General features: G+C 47.5%; 1 protein-coding gene across 6 annotated transcripts in view; it reads right to left on the bottom strand.

Moving 5' to 3' along the window:
- LOC149365433 (putative peptidoglycan muropeptide transporter SLC46) overlaps nt 1-14,005 on the bottom strand; it is a 70,347-nt gene that overhangs the window by 32,011 nt on the left and 24,331 nt on the right. Inside the window, exons 1-2 of one of the 6 annotated variants that reach the window (XM_089542570.1) lie at nt 2,970-3,224; nt 2,849-2,874 (exon numbers count right to left, since the gene is read on the bottom strand). The exons of 4 other annotated variants lie outside the window; for them this stretch is intronic. Coding sequence is in view for 1 of the 2 variants with exons in the window: in XM_089542551.1 (XP_089398677.1) it covers nt 2,970-3,023 (54 nt within the window). In the remaining variant the exon portion in view is untranslated. Of the gene's footprint in view, nt 1-2,848; nt 2,875-2,969; nt 3,225-14,005 lie in introns of those variants that run through there. One more of the 6 variants, XM_089542551.1, reaches the window with a different exon arrangement.

The following is a 14,005-nucleotide window of genomic DNA, read 5'->3' as shown; positions in this document are numbered from 1 at the left end:
AACATGAACGAAACGTAGAACAAAATAAATAGGGCCCAAATTTGCCGAAGCATATTAGATCATGCCCTTCACGCTCTTGTCAGCCATGCTTCTCATCAGTGCGGATTCTTGCCAGAAGCAGCAATATCAAAGCCAGAGAACTGATTGAAGCGTTCTATATCAATAAGAAAGGAAGTTCGTGTGTCAGTGAAACATCTGTTGCTCTGTATCAGGAGGAAAAAAAGTTTTTAGAGCGTTCGTTATGTCATTGATACGTAGTTTTGCTCCTTGCGCAGGCGCTGGCTAAGTGTATATATGTATCTGGGTTCTGCAAAATAAACTAGTTGTGAGTGGCGCTCTGTCCCGTTCTCTTGTCTTGTGTGTGTGTGGTTTTTGGCGCCTTTACTTTTACAATGAATTACCAACTAGCCCAGCAAGAAGTTTTCTCTTACGCTACATTTCCATAAACATTGGGCCGATCTTATCCCCATACGCAAAGCTTGACAAACCAATATTCCCAGCTCTTTTTTGGCGGATTTGAGGTCGAGGGCGGAATGCGTTCGCGCAACGCCAGCGGCTGTTAGGTAAAGGTGGTCAGCCAGCAATCGGCGTGTGGCATCACGCGCTAGCAGCGTTCCAAATGTTATCGCCCCGTCCGTGCAGATAAAGAATGGGTCACTGGAGGAACAATGAAGACTAGCTAAGAGCTAAGAGGCGCGCACGCACAAACAACAAGAGAGAGGGTGAGGGGGCGACAATCGCATGCACGTGTAACGGAACAAAGCTACCCCCGTATGCGCACACTGCTATTCAAGACGAGGTCGTGAGCTCCTCTCTCGACTCAAGACAGGCTTCTTTTTATAGATGCACGGGAAGGAAATACAATGAGCTCCTTAAGACACGTGCAGATGGTCGATTGTTTGCGAGGCATAAGTGGTACCTCTAATCGCGCAAGCTCTCCTAACTACTCTAAACCGAACGGGTGGCTCGCACTTCGAAAAACACTTATACGGAAGTACACAAGACCCACGCTACAGCTACTGAATCATTTCAGTACAAGCCTTGCACAAAAAAGCACTGCACGTTCCATTTACCACATTAATGCACCTCTGCTCCTATAATAAAACGAAACATGATATTAACCGCAAGTCCTCACAGTCGTTAGAATTGATAATGCAACGCAAAATACGGTGGACTCAGGGAAAGACATTGAGACATAGCACACGAGCTGACCAATCGATGCTTGACAGAGCCGAGTAAAGTGTCCTTCCCTACGTGCCCCGGCTTTTGCGCTGCGTTACTAAAATCCGTTTATTACCATCTTTCCCGGCTCTCTATCCTAATCCTATACAGCGACATCTTCTGCGTACCCCGGCGTTTGCGCTGTCGGAACGCGACGTACTAACAACTCGCCCTCCTCTCTAACCTATTCGGCAACAAACTAACCGACCAGGGCCAATTCGTATCTTCATTTCGGTCTTCGCCATAATGTTAAGTAGAGGAAACGCGAAAGCCTTCTTTCTCAAGGCAAGCGAAGTAAAGTGAACCTACTAAACCCTGCACAGTGTCACTCGTCCTTCAAGAACAGGTTCCAAATCCCCTCAGTGCGTTCATTCATGCACTTATTGATTTACTGAGTTTTATTTTGCTCTCAACGCTATTACCATCACCACGACATCTCTCAAAGTAAATATACAAGCGCACATCATAAGCCTGCCCATTTTTGGACAATCGGAAAGGTCACAGGTCGGGCCACAGCCTGGTGCCATCCCACTGAGTGCAGTCTTGGATCAGCTAGCGCATATGCAGTAGACGGAACCACGCCCCCGCCTCGCTCTGTGAGCCAGAGAGCACAAAACTTGTCCCGCTGGTCTTTTAATAGCAGCTAATAATATAATCTTTTCTACATGTATAACTCCTTCAGTCAAAGCGTACACGAAGCTGTACGAAACTTCAATTGTGTCCGCTCTGGTTACTGCAGAAATACAACGTGCCGCGAATGGTTGCAACTTATATTTGGAACTCTTCGCGAGAAGTCACACAGAGCCATTTTAAGCCAGGCAGGCGAAAAAATAAAAAAAAAATCTGTTTTTAAAAGCTGTGCGCTTAATAGGCGTTTATAGGAAAAATGCAGAGACGATAGGAAAGAAGCGCAACCTTCAACTTAATTTATTTAGTCTATTCAGCATACAGCTTTTCGACAAAGATTATGTACCAACTAGCCCGTCAAGAAGGTCTCACTTAAGATAGACGCCTCAGCGTTACCCGTGAGCGCGAGTGGCGCCGAAATGTACGCGTATTCGATAATTTTATACACATCAGCCCAAAAATGAGCTGACTTGACGTCAGGCCCAGACAGAAATGCATAATTATTAATCAGGGAGAATTGAGTTTTTACATGGTATCCATTCTCGTTGTGTAGAAAAATCTGAGAGTTTTTCTCCGAGAGCATCATAATGGTGACTGAAAGAGATACAATGTCATGCATCTAAAATTGCGGACTAAGCACAGTTCAAGTAGCTGAAGACTGCGCCAAACATTGAAAGTATCGCCATACATTTGCAATAATATTCACTTTGAGCATAATACAGACATTTTGAGATTTAATAAGATACAGAGGATGACGACAGGAAGTCACCGGTACTGGAGGCAGCAGAAACACATTACGCATCAGAACTAAGCAGGAAGGAAATACAGGGAAAATAATTCCAGTCTCATATTGTATTCGGGGGAAAAAGTACTGAGAACTGCAAAGTTTGATACACGGGAAGTTCGAAAGCTATGATGGGCCATAGAGACGGTACGGGCGCAAAAACGGGTCCAAGATGGAACAGTGCTATGGAAGTGAGAAGTCACAAAGGCTTGTTACCTTCAGATAGCCAGCCAGTCGACCACCTAAAAGGACGAGACGATCTCAAGTAGAGCACACAGGGGACTCTCCGCTAAGCACTCTCGAACTGAGCTCTCGCGAGAGAGGCGAGTCAACTCACCACGGCGTCCTTGTTCAGAGCTGGAGCGTCCCACTGTGCATCGGCACTCAGCATAATCCGTTGGCCCTGCGAGGCTGAGCCCGGAAATTGTCCCCGGGAGAGGAGGAAAAGGCCGAGGCGAAATCGGCCCGGCGAGTTTTACAACCCGCGCACCAAAAACCCTTCGCCGCTGCTGTGGTGGAGTCCGCTAACAGCTGCCGAACGCAATAAAGGAATATAGACGCGGCAAATAGCAATGCGCTGGAAATCTAATCGCCGGCTTTTGGGGAGATGTTGACGTAGGAGAGAGAAGCCGAAGAGAGGAAGGGCGAAGATAACGGAGGGTGACGGCGATATCGACAGGGGGCTGCATTTACGCCCCCCCCCCCCCCCCCCCCTCTTCACGGAGGAAAAAGCGAGGTTGCCGATAACTTCTACTAGACAGCGGGAATTGCAAGGCCCGTGGTTTTGTCGGCGATAGTGAGAGTCATGTGACTGAGTAGTCTCCTCGTGTGCGGACGCTACCGCCTCCTGTGACCTGAGAGACAGTGTGGTGTGGACAGAGAAGCAAGGTGGGGGAGCGGGGTAGGTAAGGATGCGGAATGATCGATGATGAACACAAAAGACCCACAGCGCGGCTGGAATCGGCAAGCTATGCTACATATTTTCACCCGCAATACAGGGCGTCCATGATTGGGCCTATAATTCGCAGAATTGCCAATGCGGTGGCTCAGTGGTTATGGTGCTCGGCTACTGACCCGAAAGACACAGGTTCGATCCTGGCCGCGGCGGTCGACTTTCAATGGAGGCGAAATTCTAGAGGCCCGTGTACTGTGCGATGTCAGTGCACGTTAAAGAACCCCAGGTGGTCGAAATTTCCGGAGCCCTCCACTGCGGCGTCTCTCATACCCTTAGTCGCTTTGGGACGTTAAACTCCCATAAAACCATTCGGAGAACTGACAACTGAGTGTGCATTCAGTTCAAATTAGTTCTATTTCTTCAGCCATATGCACAATTGTAGAATGAGTTTGGTTTGGTTTGGTTTATGGGGTTTAACGTCCCAAAGCGACTAAGGCTATGAGAGACGCCGTAGTGGAGGGCTCCGGAAATTTAGGCCACCAGGGGTTCTTTAACGTGCACTGACATCGCACAGTACAAGGGCCTCGAATTTCTCCTCCAAAGAAATTCTGCCGCCGCGGCCGGGATCGAACCCGCGTCTTTCGGGCCAGCAGCCGAGAACCATAGCCACTGAGCCACCGCGGCGGCAATTGTAGAATGAGTAGCCGGGTAAAAAAGCTGTTTGACTACACACTGACTAGACACTAGCACGCGGAGTAGAGCAAAAGTTTTGACGCGCCGTTTAGAAAGCCGAAAACTAAGAAGCCTATAATGAAGAGATGCCACGTCTAGTGAACAGCAAACATTGTAGCACAACACAGTAGAAATGTATAAACACACTTCTCGTGAACACAAGTGTCAAAAGAAGTTCCACAATGTAAGTCCCAATCTCAATGTCGATAAGAAATGAACAACATGAAAGTAAAAGAAAAAAATGCGAACATAGAGTGTCGGACTGATTACCAAGAGGTGAAAAATGTAACTGAATCAGCTCTCTAATGAAGTGATGGCTGTGCCTGATTTTTTAAATTATTATTTCTATTGACAGCCTAATTCATTTAGATTCTTGTTTTATTTTTCCAGATGTTGATCCATTGATGAACCTGTAACCACTTCATGAACTTTTCAATATGTATTTCCACTTTCATTGCTGTGCAAGTTACCGTACTGTTTGTTTTATTCCAGTGTTGTTGCTTTTTCATGCACCCGCGATACTTTAGTGGTGAGGGAAGGCTACTCTGATTAGACTCATCTATAGTCTGTTTATTCGCTGCTGCATTTACAGATGTACTCGTGTGATTTACGGCGAACTTTTTACAGTTGTATGATATGAACAGATGTTCCCGGTTCCCCATATCTCTAGACCTGGATTTTTTTAAAGCCATATTTGACATTTTTGTATTTGGATTTAACCCCCCCCCCCCTCCCCTCCTGCAATAATTCCTCACTGGCGATGTAGGCGCAACGAATAAATAAAGTAAACAAACTCGGGGTGGCCGAGAGTCAGTTGGTATGATGAGATTAGAAACTCTGCAGGAGTAAACTATCCACGGCTGACACCGGATAGTGAGAGCTTCAGGTCATAGCGAGAGGCACTTCGCCCTGCCGTGAACTCGGCCGATGAGGTGATGACTGGTTCTTGCCCAAGTAGTGGGCCAGTAGAAAGAGAATGACCATGAAACGTCAGTATGATTTCTCCCAGTGCAAGTCTATCATAGCGTGATTTGACTAACGTGAAATCCAAAGAGCGCCTTCGGCCTTAGCTATATGGGCGGGAGTATATACAGGACGTTTCAACTTTCTTTGCAACCGCGGTGGCTTAGTGGTTAGGGCGCACGGCTGCTGAGCCGAAGTATCCGCAGTACCCGGGGGAAGGGGGGTACGCGGAGGACCCCCCCCCTTCCCCCCCCCCCCCCCCCGGAAGTTATCTTGGGTCCGTCCGGAAAATAATTCCTGGGTATGTGCCTGGGCTGAACGGTCACACTCAAAGCGACTCAGGCTATGAGGGACGCCGTAGTGGAGGGCTCCGGAAATTTCGACCAGCCGGGGTTCTTTAAGGTGCACTGACAGTACACGGGCTTCTAGAATTTCGCCTCCATCGAAATTCAGCCGCCGCGGCCGGGATCGGGTGGCTGAATTTCTATGGAGGCGAAAAAGAGGGCCCCGGTCGTTCATGTGTGTAGATGAGTAGATGATCCCCTTTTGCAAAAGTAATCAGTTTTTTCTGTTCATTGACACCGAAAGCAAGAAGTTAATGCAACGTTCTTTGTTTTTTTTTTTTTTTTCGAAGACGCCGTTTAGCATAAGAAGAGACTGTCGATAAGCCAGAGCAGGTCGTGGAGGATATTCTCTTCCAAAAACCAGAGGAGGCTCCGGCTTTTAGCGTTGTACTTTAGCCACAAAACACGTGTTCCTCCCTTGTAGCCGGGAGTAAAACTTCCAGCCATTCGTTGTCATCGTAAGCAACAGCGATATTATTCCATGAGTATGACCAGCACAAAAAAAGACGGGTACGCAGGAAAAACACAGAGACGCTGCTCGTCTTCCTACATCCCCGTCTTTCTTGCCCTGTTCACACTCATGGATTACCACACTCGCCCAAACGTTTGTTTTAGCCAGTTTCAGTACTGATATTATCGCTTCTGAGGCCTCCATTGAAGATTACTCGCTCACAAGTGAAAACTATTTGAACTTATATTTTATCTTTTTCTTCTACAACGGCTCTCTTCATGCAGCGCCTTTGGGATTTTGATGCAACAAATAAATAATTTAAAAAAAAGCCGCCGCGGTGGCTCAGTGGCTATGGTGCTCGGCTGCTGACCCAAAAGACGCGGGTTCGATCCCGGCCGCGGCGGCTAGAATTTCTTTGGAGGAGAAATTCTAGAGGCCCGTGTACTGTGCGATGTCAGTGCACGTTAAAGAACCCCAGGTGGTCGAAATTTCCGGAGCCCTCCACTACGGCGTCTCTCATAGCCTTAGTCGCTTTGGGACGTTAAACCCCATAAACCAAACCACCTAAATAATTAAAATAAACAAATACCCTGGTTAGTCCTTTCACGAGCCAAAAAAAGAAAGAAATATCGCTCTCGCCAGCATGAATGCCTACCCCAAATGGTAACATTATCGATTTCATTAGTTGTTCAAGTGACTACATACTTTGCACCCCCGTAACACTACCAGCGAATACGAAGAAACAACCAAAACATTGCCATGAACCATGGACGCAAATCGCTTGGAATCGGGCAAAACCTGAAGGGAGGCAGCGTTCCAACCCTTGTTGATGAGAGCGCACTTATATTCTTCCGTTCGGCGAACAGAGCAAGTGCACTAACCCTCCCGTATCAGTTCGCGGTGTGCAAGCGCTTGTTTCCTCAGTGGACGCACATGTGCGCGTGGCTGCGTTTTATATTCGTTTTTTTAATTGCATGCGCGCGCACGTGCGCTTGTGTGTGCGTGCGTTTGTACGCGTGTTTGTGGGTGTGTGTGCGTGCACGCGCGTGTGTGTGAGTGTGTGCGCGTTCATGTGTGTTTGTGCGTGTGCGCGCGTTCATGTGACTGTGCGTGTGCGTGTGTGCGTGTGCGTGTGCACGAACGCACGAACGCATATATAGTATACAATAACGGCCATGTTCAAGGTTTCCCTCCTTGAAATAGAACTCTAGTCCACATAGCCAAGCCAGCGCATTTGGCTTCCCCATATAGAAAACGGTTTCTCCTCTTCCCCTCGTCTCTCTCAAAGGCAGCTACACAAAACGTGCATCGCAAGACAGGCGCACGCGGAAGCAGCAACGAGAGCCGCGAAGTGGCGCAATCAGCAGCGATTAGAGGTGCGAATGTGGAACCTTTTACTGCGCCCTTTCCTACGCAATAATCCCGGAAAGGTACCGCTTTCATGAAACGCCGCACACTTTGAAAAAGGAAAAAGAAAACATGTCTGTCTCTCACATTCGTTTCCTCTTTTTCTCTTCCTTTACTGATTCATCCATTCCACTCCTCTTCTGCCGCCGCGGTGGCTCAGTGGTTATGGCGCTCGGCTGCTGACCCGAAAGACGCGAGTTCGATCCCGACGTTGGCGGCCGCGTTTAGATGGAGGCGAAATTCCAGAGGCCCGTGTACCGAGCGATGTCAGTGCACATAAAGAACCCCAGGTGGCCGGAAATTATCCGGTGCCCTGCACTACGGCGTCGCTCATAGCCTGAGTCACTTTGGGAAGTTGAAGCTTATAAATCAACCATCCAATAAAAAAGGAATAAAGACAGTATATACGGATAAGCACGTGGAATTCACCTGCGACCGGCAAATTTATTTCCTTCCGGTGCACACATACGCCGCACTCAGCGCTGAGACCACCGCTCACAGCTAGCGCCCTCGTGCCGGCTGAAGAGAAGAGAAAAATAAAGATGAGAGAAGCGTGTTGTGTGCGCGAGCACGGCACGGGCAGTTCAGTTCCGAATTCCTGCTATGCTGGTGTTTTTTTTTTTTTTTTCTGGCGTTCTGCTGCGACCCTGTGATTCCCAACACCTTCATGTTGTTCGCTAGTTTATCGGGGTTTGACGTCCCAAAGCGACTCAAGCTATGAGGGATGCCGTAGTGGAGGGCTCCGGAAAATTTCTACCGCCTGGTGTTCTTTAACGCGCACTGACACCGCACACGGGCCTCTAGCACTTCGCCTCTATCGAAACGCGACCACCGCGGCCAGGATTGAACCCGCGTCTTCCGGGTCAACAGCCGAGGGCCATAACCACTGAGTCGCTACGGCGGCTTACCCTCATGTTGTTTCCGTATCAACAGCCGAAAGGTGACTATGACGTGGAAGTCGATTTCTGGTTACGCGAAACATGCATAAGCTGAGATGTATTCGTTGCTGTGTGTTTTAATTCATTTAAACTCTTTGGTTAGCGTGCTCTAAAGCCGTAGCGACAATGAACAAGCAGGAAGCTGTGTTAGCTGCTGCATGCCTCATGAGACCACAACTTAACTTCCGCACCAATGACATGGTTTGACTGCTCAAACGGAAACCAAAACTGTATAGGAAAAGAAATGCGATCATAATCATAAGTTATTTGCCGAGCCTAGGCGAATTCATGTGGCGTTTCATGATTTCTCACGACTTGCGAATCGTTGCAAAAGGAAGAACAGGCAACCGAAAATTTGGTGTCTATTGCTTCAACTGGTGAAAAAGTCGTTCCTTTTTATCTTGTAACGAATTATTAGCGGAGAAAAACGTTATTGAATGATTTAGGTCCCGATGTAATATGCTTATTAAAAAATAAATAAAATAATAAACACATAGGGGACGGACGTGCAGAGCTAGCTGACTCCCCATACAAAAGAAATGTGCATAAGCATAGTGCTGTTATGTACGTAGAGATGGTTTTTTTTCTGCTCAGTTCTTGATAGAAAGAAAGAAAGGAAAGAAAGGAAAGAAAGAAAGGAAAGAAAAGAAAAAAGGAAAGAAAAGGAAAGAAAAGAAAAGAGAGAAAAGAAAGAAAGAAAGAAAGAAAGAAAGAAAGAAAGAAAGAAAGAAAGAAAGAAAGAAAGAAAGAAAGAAAGAAAGAAAGAAAGAAAGAAAGAAAGAAAGAAAGAAAGAAAGAAAGAAAGAAAGAAAGAAAGAAAGAAAGAAAGAAAGAAAGAGAATGATGCGTGCAACCTGACTCCTCTGCACAACGTAGTGACATACGAGCCAAAAAAAATCCACAGGAATGCCTAATTCCATTACGCGTTGGCAATGCGTCTACGCAGCGTGACGTCACTTCTGGTCTGGTGGCTTCATGCACTTCCCTCCAGCCAATTGGAATGCTCCCGTGTTATGACGCCCCTTCCCTCCATCCAATGGGGACGCTCCGGTCTGGTGAGGTCACTCCCCTACAGCCAATGGGCGAACTTTATGACTGACGACGTATTTGGGGCCCATGGGGCTTCAAATGCTATCGCATTTATTTAATAAACAGGAAGAGGCAGTAGTAGAGCACATATAACCAGTGCTCTGTCGGAGTGACAGAGCGGATGCCGAGGTTGGCGTGTAACTAGAGTAACCGGACATTTTTGTGCAGGGTCCTTGCCCTAAATTTTTTACCATTGATTATGGTGATGATGATGATTACGACGACGATGGTTATCTCTATCATCTTATACCTGTGCTACACGGGTACTTTCGAATGACATCTGAGTCGAATGGCAGTCGAGATTTGGAATGGCATTCGAACTCGACGGACTCCCGCGGTGCTACACGGCACTTTCCAAACGCCTTCGAAATTCACAGCTCGTTTTCAGTGTACAACGACGACGACGCTCGCACTACTCCGACAACGGCACTATCATGGTAAACAGCATCATGTGATTATGGTGAACTATCCAGTTCACTTTAATATTATTGTAGTGGGACCAGTTTTTTGGCTAAACGACACCGACGAATCCGATCGGCGGACGGTCAGCCTTCATGCCCTCGGGAGTTCGGCGTCTGAGCGAAAACACGCTGATGAGAGGACAGTGCGAATACATGCGCGCTTATACATTATCTGTATTGGAAATAAGCGAAACGAACGGCTATATTTCACATGTGCACACTTGGACTCTCAATAGCGATAACCACTTGCCAAATTAATTTCAGTCGACGACTCCGTTCCCTTCAGCGACGACTAGGCCTAGCGAGTCCGCAAGGTTGGATCGGTGATTGCGGTGGTTGTGAAGCACGAATTCACAAGTTTCAGCGAATGCAAATGGTCAACGAGTGTAGTTTTGACAACAGTGACATGAAATCAACTATTGCTTACATCGCAGGACGCGCATACGATGAACGGGAAGCGGCGGTGTGACTCGAGCTGCCGAGCAGTGCTTTACGGCCAGCAGCAGTCGTCGACGTTGCTAGCTTGTGACTAACAAGTTAGGCCATATCAGTTAGCGCGAACGGTCACCAAACATACTTCTGGATAAAGTAGTTTAAAATAAAGTACTGGGCATGTCGGAGGAGGCCGAGAAAATTAGCGAGAAGCGCCGATTGTCCGATGTCAACAACCCGCCTGTCAAGTGTTTCTCAGGCGAGCGATCGCGTCGGCGCTTCCCACAGATTTTCGCACTGCTTAAACAAGTACGGGTACAACCGGTACAGAAGAGAAGAGATTATTTAATAGAACTAAAGCGCATATTTCGTTTTGTGTCTTGCAAACGAGCACAAGCTGTTCATACGAAGCGATGTAAACCAATGTAAACAGCAGTATGACTGCAGTCGTCCTCATCGGCGCACTCCTGGGGAAATTTCATGCACATGCGGTAAATGTTCATTGGTGTACTATTATCTGCAAGCACTCTCTTAGACAGAACACGAACTATTTGCTAAACAAACAGCAGAAAAAAGCGAGTAGCGGGTATCGAAATGAACAGCCACAGAGCCGAAAGCAGTCGCGCGGCGGTGGGCGGGGCGAAGCGACGGCAGCGGCGACGGCTATTGGTTGGTTCGGGCTGTGTCGCGTTTCGAAGGCATTCCAAAATCTCGAATGTCTTCGTGGAGCGCCGTCGACTGGAAAGTCATTCCAACCGAATGCCGTTCAAAAACGTCGTGTAGCAGCGCACGTTTGGCAGTCGAGTCGAATGACGTTCGGTTGGAAGGCATTCGAAACGCCCGTGTAGCAGGGGTATTACTCTTTAGCCCTTGTTACCGGTTACAGCCATCCGGATCACTCTGACCACCGCATTCACACAGGGGGCGCGTTTTTCCCGTTTTTATTTGTGTTTTAATTTTACTAACCAACGGAATGAACATACGAACATTAGATGGCACACAACAATAAGTGAACGCCCTCCAGGCACGCCTCACAATTGAGCTTACTGCGCAAGGTGAGCGTCAGAAAACCTTCGCCTAGTCGAGCGGCCGCATCACCTCATTTCTCACGGCTTTTGATCACATACGTGTATACAAGTGCTGAAACACGCCACGAGCTGATTGTTTCAAAGTAGCATATGCTATAATCAGTGTAGGGTCTGGAACTCAAGCTATCGTCGCGTCAAATATCGATAGAAATGAACTAGCTGTTCGCGAATTGTTGGTACTAAAGTGTAATTACATTAGGTGGCGCATATGACGATGGATTTTTATGGGGACATTTGCAACCAACTGCACTTTACAGCCGGCAGAATGTGAAAGCTGCGTCGGGGTCCAAGGGCGTCCGCAGAATTTTTTGCAGAGGGGGGCCCCATTGGCTGTTGGCGCCGGAGGGGGGGGGGGGGTTATGTTCGTAGCAAAAAGGCACTATTTGCGGAGTAAATTTATTTATTTATAAATAAATAAAATAAATAAGTAAAATACACACATGAAAGAAAAATTACAAACAGCAAATTAAAGCGTGGCTAGGAGAGATACATTGGAGTTTATCAACGAAGAAACAATTAAAATTAATAAAAATGCAAAAAGATACTATCACTTCGTGGAGAAGAGTGCTCAGTCTTGCTGCATACGGGTTCTCGACACACCCGGATTGATGACCAGCACACAGCACAATATGTTCACAAACACGCAACGACAGTCAGTCAGTAAACAGCAACTGTAGACGCGTCGGATTTTTCTGGGCGAATTGCGTGATGACACGGGTGATAAATTCATTCCTGTGCTTCATTACACGCTCTCGGTGCACACTCATCATACAAAGGCCGTCCAGTCTGTCGTTTGTCATCGTTGAGCGTAGCCACGTTTTCACTCTCCTCATTGTACTGAAGGAGCGTTCGACCGTACAGGTAGTAACTGGCAAAGCCAGAGCCACCTCAATGGCTTTTGCAACACCGGGGAAGAATGTCTTGGCCTGATGTAGAAGCTCGCAGTAAGTTATTTCTGATGGGTCCCCAGTTTTGTTGCACCACATCTCGTACCAAGAGATGGCCTCTTCCTTGAAGTTGTCGATGCCGTAAAAGCACTGGAGTTCTTCGGCGAGAACAGCGAACTCAACACGGCTCAAGTGCTTCATTTTTGATGGATGCAGCTGGAGAAGTTTGAAGCTCCTCTCATTGCTTTCAGAAAAGCGCCGAGCTAAAGAAGCAGTGAGGGAGTCCAAGTACGGCACATATATTGCCACACGGTAGTATTCCTCCGGCGACTGAATCCCGTAGTTGTCTCGGTGGGCCTGACGAGAGACTTGTCTTGGCACAGATATCACCACATTTAAGTGATTGGCTGCCTCCCTTGCTGCATTCATGATGTTAGAGAACTCCTCTACAGCGTTCGTCCGGTGGCCGCGAAAAATACGTTGCAGCTCAGTGATGTGGTCATGCACAGAATCGAAGTCCATGGATACACCTTGCAGAATGTTCGTAACTGGTTCGAGCCGAGCGCTGTACTTCGCTACAATATGCAAGCAGAGGATGAAAGATGAGCTTGTTGTTGCGCAGTAGAGGATGTGAGCTCGTTGTCTAGTTGCAGCGTTCGAGCATGATTCCGTGGACGCGAGCTCCTCGAGTGCTTCGACTATGGCCACGTAATGCTGAGAGAAGATCCTAATAGACTTATATTTTGCAGACCATCTTGTCTCACACAGCATCGGAATGTTCGGCACCAATTTTCTCCGGAGTACGCTCTCGCGGAAGAAGTTTATGGTTTGTTTGATTATGCCAATTGTGTTTCGAATTTCAGAGACGTCGTTCAGATCGTTGATGACGAGATTTAGTTTGTGACTTGCACAGTGGAAAAATAGTGCCTTCGGGAACTGTTTTTGTATAATTTTGTTCACTCCAGCTTCTTTTCCAGCCATTGTAGAGCATCCATCGTACCCCTGTCCAACGAGGTTCGAAAGAATCAGCCCGACATTCGTCAAAAACTTCAAGATTGCCGCGGCGATGCAAGCGGAGTTTAATTGCTCCAGCTCTACAAATCCCAAAAACTGCTCTCGAACGCACACTTCGGCTCCCGCCTTGTCAATAAAGCGAACGCCTATAGACATCTGCTCTTTTCCTGAAATATCTGCAGTTTCGTCAGCAAGAACGGAAAAAGCAAACGCTTTGTTAGCTTCGGTAACTATCTGCTCTTTCAGGATGTCGCCACAGATTGTGATGATCTCGTTCTGGACGCGGACAGAAGTGTACTTGGCATTGCCAGCAGAAGAAGCGAAGTGCTCCTGAAGTAGAGTATCTCCAGCTTCTACACGAAAGTCAAGCAGATCATTGAAGACTCCACTATCGGACTGCTTGCCGCGAATTGGCAAGTCATGCGTCGCGCAAAAGACAATGGTGGAAACTATTGGAAATAGTTTCTCACGGTTCCTTTCAACTTGCGCGTGGAGTGCTCTGTTCAGCTGCTCTACAACGGGTAGCTGCTTGCCTTTCATCACATCCATAAAGTTCTGTGAGGCCGTCATTGCCTCCTGGTGCCATTGGGATTTTACGTGATCCCTGCACGCCTCGTGCATTTTTCTGTAGTTACTGAAAGCGCGCACGATAAAACTTCCTTGAGTACCCCG

This window comes from Amblyomma mixtum, chromosome 1 (assembly GCF_055824585.1).
Source record: "Amblyomma mixtum isolate Tamu chromosome 1, ASM5582458v1, whole genome shotgun sequence".
Classification (NCBI taxonomy): domain Eukaryota; kingdom Metazoa; phylum Arthropoda; class Arachnida; order Ixodida; family Ixodidae; genus Amblyomma; species Amblyomma mixtum.
The sequence above is the reverse complement of the archived record's forward strand: the minus strand, read 5'-3'. Positions and strand labels throughout refer to the sequence as shown.